Here is a 10320-nt window from a genome sequence, read left to right as displayed (position 1 = left end):
AACCAATGTCATAAAACAACATGTGTACTACTGTTTCATGAGAAACTATTTGTTCTGTAAGCCTTCACCTGAAGTACAATAAAATATTAAAAAAAAAAAAAAGCCTAGGCTTCCTTAACTTAATTTTTAAAATCTTAGTTACAATTTCAGGGGAGGTCTCCCATGTACTGCTGATGGGAAGATTAACTGACATATTGACAGGAATGTTATTTATGACGTTAAAAAATAGGTAGCCAACTGGAGGGCCAGCAATGAAGCAATGGTTAAATAAACTTAATGACTAATTATTCAGGTGACAAAAATATGCTACCTTTTAAAAATGACATTTTCAAAGAATTTTTGGTTTTAATTTAAAAACAGGCACAACTTTTATTTTTAGAGATGCACAGGCAGTAGAGTAGGAAGAAAAGCAAATAAATGATTATTACAAAAAGGCAGGACAATGATTACCTCCAAGGACGAGTGACAGAGTACAAAGAGTTTTTAATAGTAATAGTAAATGCTCTTAGGATATTGTTAAGTGAAAAACAACATATATATATACAGTATAACCTCAACTCTGCAAAACAAGCATAGAAGAAAAGAAGTAATACCATCAAACTATTAACCAACAACACCGGTGTCCACTGGGTATGATAAGAGTAGACTTTTATTCTCTTTTCCAAATTTTGTACTTGATTAATTTTCTGTGATAAGCATACACTACACTCATAATCAAGGCAAAAAAGTGAAAAAACTTCAGTAGAGCACATTTTTCTTCCTGATTATTACAGTCTGAACAGTCCACTTAGTTCACTAAGTTTACTAAAAAGGAACACACACACACAAACACACACATTCTTTTTTTCCTTTTATAACCAAAGAGACAATAGAGAACCAAATTCATTTCTGAAAAATTTTAAGCCCAATATGATAGAAATTCCAGCTCTCAACCAGAGTCATGTCTTTTCTCCTCTGAGTCCTATTTGACAGGGCTTTTTAAAAGTCCCTCCTATTCAGGCAGAACCTGTGATCCAGCTGGGACAGCCAAGCTGGAATCTGCAAACAGCAAGGGAGGCAGACAGGACCCTGACCGGGACTGGGCCGAGTCCTCTTCCGTGGCATCCACGGCCAGCCTCTGCAGGCCAGCACTGATCCCCACTCTCCCTCAGCTCCTGGCCTGGGTCAGCTTAGTTTGCCTTCAGTGGTAAACTGCCTTTGCACCATGAGAGAGACAGTGAACTGGATGCAGGAGGGAGAGATGGAGTAAAATGGGGAAGGAAGGGACTGGAAGGATTAATGAGCTGATATCCATAAGGGCTTTGACATCTTGGCATGAAAAGTGGCCTGTAAGAGCAGATGCCCAGTCCTCTATTCAGGCTATGTTGCCAGCTGGCCATTCATCACCAAAAATTCCCCAACAACGCCATGGCTATTGCTTAATCACCTCATATAAATCCCTATTAATCTTGTAAAGTCAAACACAAACATACGACAAGTCTTTATTTTATGTGCCCTCAATTTGAGGGTCAAAATTTAAAAACTGAATTGGTTATCCAATGGTTCCAATGAACTTTCAAAAAAAAATCTTCTTTGGGCATAAAAGGACAAATGACACCCTCACTAATGTTTTTGTACTTACTGGACTGAATCAACTCAGGCTGATGATCAAATAAATTATAGAAGGAAAAAAGTGTTGGTGCTAAAATTTAAAATAACATTTTTTTATTATTTTTTTTTTTTTTGCAATAACATTAGTGTCTCACAGATTATACTTAAAAGATACAGAAAATTATTAGTTGGGTCAAAGGAACATTTCTTCCTCTTTCATGTGTAAATTACTAGGAACATAAAGAAAACTCTTCAGCAGTGGAATTTTGAGTACTCTGCATTATAACATCTTTCATAGGACAGGCAGGTAAGAATGTGAAGACGGGTCTGCTGCGAGAAGACCACACTAAGGCCCAGAGTGGGTCCACCTAAGCATCGAGTTACTAGTGTAGACAAACACCACCTGGGGCAACACTCCCAGACAGTCTCAGGGACAGGGCAGGCGCACACTGAGGCTTCTTCACTTATACCCAATTCTATCATTTCCCATTCAAGAACCTCAAGGTTATCCTGTCAAGGATGGGAATGATACAGAAGACCAATAAATTCCTTTGGAATGCATTGTACTTTTGGCAGTGTGCTTTCCTCCCTAACTCAATATTCCAGGCTCTGAATACATCCTGATTAATACTAATAAAAGTATGTTGGGAAGCAAGAGGAAGCCTGGTGCTAGGAACCATCTACAGACCACCCCCAAAGTGGAAAATTCACACTTGGATAATAGAGAGTTGACCGCACTGGAAACAGAAAAGTGGCTTTCCTGGATTCGGGGCAAGGAAGGCGGAAACCCAGCGAACTGCCAGTGATTTCTGCCTTTGTTTTCTAGGGCTGGAAAGTCATGTAGAAAATCAGAAGGAGGGGGAAAGATGATGAAAATAGCAATAGGGACCATGGGGAAGGTTACAAGGGGCCAGGAGAACTTCTCTAGCTGAAGAGGATCAGCAGCTGTGTCATCCGTCTTTAGACTCTGCACTGAACGAAGGCCCATTCAGATGGCCGGCCTGCAACTCCATTACTCCATCCCGTCCAACAAGAAGGAATGGACTCAGCACTGGGGGATGATGAATTTCTATGAGACCGATGATGAGGTAGCAAGCTATGGTGGCAGAAACTCCCTCCTTATGGAACTTTAAGAACCGGAGAGTTAGGATGCTGTCTTGGGGCAGTCCTGGATGGAGGCAGGGGTTTCAACAGGATAATTTCTGGAGAGCCGGGACTTTCTGATCTCCAGAAATAATAACAAGGAGGATCTGGCTATTAATTGGTAAACAGCTAAGAGCACAAGTGTGATCACAATTCAGCTCCCGTTTTCCCAGGAAATGCATCTTGGGGAGGTAGTCTAAGAGCCATGCAGAAGGCAAATGACACCAGGCTTCAGAAAAGCAGTCTGTGGTTAACCAATCCTACTTTCTAAATATAAGGGAGGAAACAAAACTTGGATTTAGAATTTCCCCATCAATATCCCTATCCAAAGCTACTGGTGTTTAGACAAATATTGACACATACATATGTACACACTGGGACATCCTTTGCTGGCTCCCCTTCTAAAAGTTCCCTTTAGGAGGTTTTGCTGGGTAGCCTCCACATATTTATCCAGCCTTATTCTCTGCCACATGTGCCTTATAATTTAGGTTCCAGAAGGGCTAATTTCCTTGTGGTCTCCACACCTACCATATCATTCCATACCACCTGTCTCTGCATATACTGTCACCTAAGCCTGCCTTGTCCACTTGGCAAAACTGTATTCATCTCCTGAAGGCCAGTTCAACGTCGGCTCTCCCTGTTCCTCCTCTGGGCTATTCCTATACCTGCTACATACATTTATTATTACACTTATCATATTGGATGAAAATTATTTATTCGTGTATCTTTCTCCCACCTGGATGTGAGCTCCTTGAAGCCAGGGACTAGCTCTCCTGTATCTTTGTATCCCTGGCATTTCCTAACACAAAGCTTGGTATGTAGTCTGAGCTCAATAATACTTTATTGAATTGAACTAATTTGCAGGCCTCATTACTTGACTCAGCAAATAAGGTGGGGAGCCCAACAAAAGTACATTTTTTTAAAAAATAAAAAAGGTAGGCTGCGACATTAGGCAGCCAATACACCGAGCCTTTATGGAATGCAACGTACTACAGCATAGGATGTGGTAGCAGGTGGACCTTTTCCAGACCCTCTAATGGAACTTAACAGAGGACATACCCAGGAGTCTTGTGCTGGCACTATCCTACCAATATCAGCGTCCTGCAACATGGATTTTGAATACAGCGTTACAGAGAGGACTTCATATGAATTAAATGAGAAATTCTTTTTATTCCTTCCTCTTTCACATAGGAAATGTTCTAAGTTCTAAAATAAAATAACAATGACAAGGATGAAAAAAACATGTATCCATCCTTCTTTGCCTTGTTTACTCAACCTACTGGACTACCCACCTAAAAATGGCAACTTCCATCCCCTCCTCCTAGTCACATCCTTACCTGTCCATCGGTGTCTATTCAAGTCTGACACTGCCTTCTAACCTCTGAACTGCCATGGGACTTAAGAGTTTGTACCATGAGAGTCAGTCAGTTACTGCCTTTCATTGTTATGGTATCTAACACAGGGCTGGGCACAGAGCAGGTGTCTTACTCATCTAGTGCTGCTCTAACAGAAATACCACAAGTGGATGGCTTTAACAAAGAGAAGTTTACTCTCTCACAGTCTAGTAGGCTACAAGTCCAAATCAGCTCCAGGGGAAGGCTTTCTCTCTCTGTTGGCTGTGGAGAAAGTTCCCTGTGATGTATCAGTCTTCCCTTGGTCTGGGAGCACCTCAGCACAGGAACCTCAGGTCCAAAGGACATGCTCTGCTCCCAGCACTGCTTTCTTGGTGGTATGAGGTTCCCATGTGTCTCTGTTTGCTTCTTTCTTTTATATCTCAAAAGAGATTGGATTAAGACACTTTCCAATCTTGTAGACCTCATCAGTATAACCTCATCATGTGACAGAGTTTACAACACATAAGGAAAATACATATAACCTCATCATAGTGATAGACTTTACAACACATAAGGAAATCACATCAGATTACACAATCATACAATACTGAGAATCATGACCTACACATTTTTTGGGGGACATAATTCAATCCATGACAGCAGGTATTAATAAGAGTGGGCTGATTTGTGGACAGATACAAAGCCATATTACATGCCCCCCAGGCAAGCAGCAGTTTTAGAAAAATTGTCAAGAAAATATTTTCCTTTCTTTACCACAACCCAAAGTTCTAAAAGGATAAATACTCCAATACGTTTAGAAAACTCATGCCACAGACTTTTAGAACTCCCCGCAACTAGAAACAGCAATTTTCGAATGTATTCCTAACCCCTGATAACTCCTTGCTCATGTGGGGTTTGAACATACCTCTTGGCCAGCCAGAGTTTGGCTTTGGTACAAACAGTGACGTCAGTCAGCTCCTGCTGAAAGTCTGAATTCATTCTGTGTTTGGAGTCTGAGTAGGCTTGTAACAAATGAAAAACCTAAACCAAAAAAAAGAGAAAAAGCAATATCCTGCTGTGAAAATATATTTTTCCTAAATGTTCAGTTCCTCCCTTTTAGGTTTCCTCAAAATATCCCCCTCAAAGCAAACAGACACCTGAAGAATGTGGCTCTGGTCTCTTTGCAGAAAAGGCATGTTGGTTTTGGAGAACCCAGTGGTGCTGAGAAACCTACATTCTTAATCTGTACTTGTGCCCTGGGTTCCGTGCACGATTCCAAAAAAGGCAACCACTTTGTGACCAAACAATCATTTGAAACTAGAGCCTATGAGTTACAAACAATTACAAACTGATTTCAGTAAAGAAATGCAATTATCTTTCTCAATGTTAGCAGGCTCATATGAAAATAAAATGTGCCTTTGAAAGTCAAAGCCTTACTGTGTAGGAAGAAGACATTGTCTGAAAGTCTCAACTGGCTTACACGCCTGGGTTAATCAGAACAGGCCTGGCTAAAAGAGCAGTCACAATAATGCTTGCTAGCCTTTGCAAATACTGGATAGTGAGATCTGTAAACTATTTAGGTTTTTTTTGGCAGATCTCTGAAGAGACAGGAGTAGAGACAGCAATGCAGACTTGGCCCTCTCTTCATCTTACATGGCATTATATACTGGAATTAAGTGCAATACTAGAACTAAGCAGAGAAGGACAGATCCCGCTGTCTCTTTAGCTGCCTATATTTAGAAAGAAGGCGACAGTTCCAGGAGACACACACGTGTGCAAACGTGTGTGTCCTCGTGCATGCGCGTGTGACTGTGTTGGAGTCACACTCAGCAATGACATCAGTAAGTCCTCTCTGAAGAGCACAAATCTGCAGCAGAGAAGGCAAGCGGATGAGAGCATCGATGAGCTCTTCTGATCTCAGCTAACGCCAAGGAGAAAGATGCACACGGAGAAGTCCTTCAGTCCCGGCCCCCTTATCTAAATCAAGGAGGAAGAGGTGACAGGAGCAAAGAAAGCACAGATAAACGCACCAAGAACTTGGAAAGTCAATTTTAATTCATCAGTTTATCTTCCTTTCCTTATCTTATCCTTCACCAGAGCTCAGATGATTTTTTCTAAGCAACCAGATATAACTCTTCCTTTTCTTCCTCTTTTGTCAAGGAGGAGCTATCAGAAGTCAAATAACGGAGAGCTGATATAGCAGAGAGTAACGAGAAAAAGTAAGAGGCCAAGATAAAATAGATCCAGAGTCATCAGACCCTAAATGGGGCTAAGCTGGCAGATTTTCTGGGGTCTAACATCTGTGATTATCAACAACAAATACAAGCTGAGCATGTATTTTGTTCAGAGAATCAAAATACATTTTGATTCCTGTGCTGTACGTAACGACTGTTGTTATTTCTTTCTAAACAGAAGCAGTTGTACAGGAGCTGCATACAAGCCCCAACATGGAGACTAAAAATGCCTTCTCTAATAACGGATCTATTATTTCAGAAGCAGCAGATCAAATGTTACTACTTCACCACACCCCCGCAGGGACCTAAACTGCCCGTTGTGGAGTCTGGAGAAACGGGTCTGGCTGGGGCTTCTGTTCTTCTGTGGTGGCTGCCAGAGCGAAAAAATACCTCCCTTTGCCTCAATCCCCACTATCCTGAAAGAACTGGCAAAGTCACTAGGCCGTGCTTTAGTTTTCTCTACAGCTGCACAAAACCAACCACCAGGGCTTTTCATGGTGTCACAAGATCATAATTAATCAGCAGACACCAGCAAAATACATGACTTTGGAATTGACTTGTAAAGAACGTTGTGAGATTTTCAAACGCTTCTCGTTTAGAAGAAATCACTTCAAAAATAACTCTTGATGGATGTTTAAACTTCGTCCTATATTTGCTCACCTCCCTTGGCAAAAACAAGACTGTTTTCGAAACGCTTGGCAGCTCTGGTTTACGAAAATCAGCGGACGGGTCTACAATTCGGTCACCGTGGGCACAGACCAGACAGCGATTCTGATCCTGGTTACTCACCAGGAGTGGACAGTGGTCTCCGTACATCACACAAGTGGAGAAGAACCGTAGTGGAAATAAGCATGGAGATGAGACAGAGAAACATCAGGAAAGACAGGGTCAGAGAAGTCATGAAAACACGGGGCAGGCCAGGAGAGGGAGAGAGAAAGACAGAGAGAGGGGGGAGGAAAGAAAAGCGATTTAAGGAAATATACATAAAATAAGTTAATGTTCTTGAGATAATTTTTTTCTTTAAGGAAATTAACGAAAATATTTGCATATATGGCCATCCTCACATGACATTTAGTGTTGGGCTTAATTCGTTTAAAAAAAATGAGGTCATCCTGTGGGGTGGTGTCCAGGAGCAAGGCTAGGCTCTGGTGCGCTATTCTAAGGTTAGACCCAGGAGCCGCAGCAGCTCCCAGGAGGGATCATTTGTCCACTAGTTCTGAAGGATGGTGAGAGCAAGCCACCCCCTTCATTGCCCCTCCTTTCCTAAATTCTAGTCTAGAACTTCTGGGCTGAGAGGGCGGTTAGGCCCAGGTCTGGGATAATGAGACAGTGTACGTACAGAGCTGTACTACACCAAGCACAGAGCAACACCAAGCACAGAGCAACACCAAGGATGGAGCAACACCAAGCACGGAACAACACCAAGGATGGAGCAACACCAAGCTGCCGCCACCTGAGCAGGAGGATCAACTGATGCACATGGGAGCGCTGACATGCTTAGTGTCATTTTAGGGGCCCCAAATTGGACAGGATTCAAACATTCAGTCAACAAATATTTATTAAACAACTATTATTACTAGGCACTGTTCTAAGGGCTGCAGCATATATTCTAATCACAATCAACTGAAATAGAATAAACTGAAAATCAATAGCTTCCCTGACTCCACCAGGTCAGGATTTATAACCTACACGGTAGCATCACTAACATGTTCCTTCTTATGCTTGACCTCACCCTCCAAGCCCAGTGCATAGTAGAAATTCAACAGTACTTCCTGAAATGAATTGATGTGGCTACTTGCAGGCCTTTAGGACACAAGTCCGTAATCCAGTCAATCACATTTGATAAGGGATCAAGGAGCTGCTCTAGGTGCTAAGCTCTGTGTTAGTAACATCGCGTTCCTCACGCCAATGAATTACTCATCTTGCGGGGGAGGAAAGAGGAAGGCATCACGACGTTGTGAAGAGTGACACTTACACTAGTGTAAGATTCCAACCCTAGGGCAAGAGTAGAAGGAGCACAAACTTTGGAGCTGAGTGGACGTGGGCGCAAATACAGTTACTACGTGTGGGGCTTTGGGCAAGTTATTTAACCTGTTTCCTTATGATTAACTGGGTATAATGATATCTATCTTGTAGGATTATAGAGAGACTTAATACTTATCATACTTGGCACACACTAGGCATTTGATAAAAATGTTAGTTCTTTTCCTAGTTCTGGTTTCCTCCTCTTCCAGACTCCCTTCCAAAAATAAACAGTCAGAGAAGACTTTGCGGACTTCGTGATATCCGTATTTGACCTTGAAAAGAATCTTGCCAGACTTGGGGAAAGAGTATGCAAACAGAGAAAACTGAACTAAAAAAACCGACTGCCATCGAGTCGATTCCAACTTATAGCGACTCCATAGGACAGAGCAAAACTGCCCCATAGGGTTTCCAAGGCTGTAATCTTTACAGAAGCAGACTGCCACATCTTTGGCTGGTGGGTTCGAATTGCCGATCTTTTGATTAGCAGCTGAGTGCTTTAACCACTGCAGAAAAAAGGGGGTGGGTATTAAAATACTACAGCAAGCAGTTCTGTGTGAAGACTGTGTGTAAGACAACACAGTCAGGATGTGTGCAGGGTGGTGGGAGACGCAACTGGAGAGAGAAGTCAAGCCAGAGCAAGAAAGATCTCGAGTACAACATTAAGGAATGGGTACTTTAATCTGGAGACAGGAAAGATCTCTTCAGAGATAGTGCCTGTGTGATCAGATCTGTAATTGGGAAACGAAGGTCCAGGGCAGTGTGGGGGCCGGATTAAAAGCGGCAGGATGACCAGGACCACTGCAACAAGTCTAGACCAGAGGTGCTAAGGGTCTAGTCCAGAGGGTGAAAGCTGATACTCTATAGGCCAAGAGGGGCTGCAGATGTTTTACTTGGCCCACACGGTATTTCTACACCCACAGTTATGAATCAGGAGATTTCACATCAAAACCTTCCTGATTTCCAACTACTACTTTTGAAAAGTGGGAAGATTTGGCAAGAGCGGGCCCACATTCCTGCATGCCACATTGGCCTGCCTGGGCTGTGGAGCAGCTGAACCCTGTGAGGAGAAATGCCCACTACTCTCTATTACTCATCACCACCAAGGCGGAGGGCCAGTGCCACTTACCACCGCTCTTCTGCTTTTTTTTCTTATGGAGAATTAAGAGGATACTGAAACTAAATCTCTAGGAAAAGTCTGAAAACAAAGGATGGCCTGAGAGGGTCACATGTCTATTGCTATCCCCCTTCATTTACTTAACCTGCCGGGCACCAGTGAAATTCTGATTTTGTGAGACCTCCCCCTCCCCATATACACATAATCTAAACTACAGCAGCAGTGGAATGGAGAGGAAAGGAGACATTTGGGAGACCTCTGGGAGGCTGAAGACGCAGGTCTTGGCAACTGCTTTAGCTACAGAGTTGAGAGTCAGGAAAGACACTCTCAACTAGGGCAGCTGGTGAATGTGGGCCATCTTTCAAGACCAAGCTCACAGAGAGTAAGTAGAAGGTTTTGTGAATAAGAAAGGGGGATTAGATGAGTTTGGCTGGAAATATCCATGTGACATTTACTCTGGTTAGCGTGGCATGTAATTTATTGTCCAAACCAGGAAATGTTTTGAGAGTGAAAGGAGGCATTATTAATTATCACGCCCCTGGTACAAACAGGGACATATGGTTACCACTAGTTAGAGCAGAGGTCCCTGGGTGGCACAAATGTTTTGCGCTCAACTACTAACTAAAAGTTGGCAGGGCGAATCCACGGAGTAGCATCACGGAAGAAAGGCCTGGTGATCTGCCTCTGTAAAGATTAAACCCAAGAAAACTCTATGCAGCTCAGTTTTACTCTGCAACACAAGGGGCTGTCATGAGTCAGATCGATTCAACAGCAACATGTTTTTTTTTCTCCCTAGTTAGAGTAGGCTCCTTGAAGAAAGGTTTTTTTTTTTAAACTTTTTTTTTTTTAAATTGTACTTCAGGTGAAGGCTTACAGAACA

The 10320-nt window shown here is 42.5% G+C and overlaps 1 protein-coding gene across 1 annotated transcript in view; it reads right to left on the bottom strand.

Moving 5' to 3' along the window:
- Nucleotides 1–10320, bottom strand: part of THADA (THADA armadillo repeat containing) — a 379793-nt gene that overhangs the window by 106152 nt on the left and 263321 nt on the right. Inside the window, exon 30 of the mRNA XM_023735532.1 lies at nucleotides 4993–5108. Coding sequence (XP_023591300.1) covers nucleotides 4993–5108 — 116 coding nt within the window. The remainder of the gene's footprint in view (nucleotides 1–4992; nucleotides 5109–10320) is intronic.

Source organism: Trichechus manatus, unplaced genomic scaffold (genome assembly GCF_000243295.1).
Source record: "Trichechus manatus latirostris isolate Lorelei unplaced genomic scaffold, TriManLat1.0 scaffold00005, whole genome shotgun sequence".
Taxonomy (NCBI): Eukaryota; Metazoa; Chordata; class Mammalia; order Sirenia; family Trichechidae; genus Trichechus; species Trichechus manatus.
The sequence above is the reverse complement of the archived record's forward strand: the minus strand, read 5'-3'. Positions and strand labels throughout refer to the sequence as shown.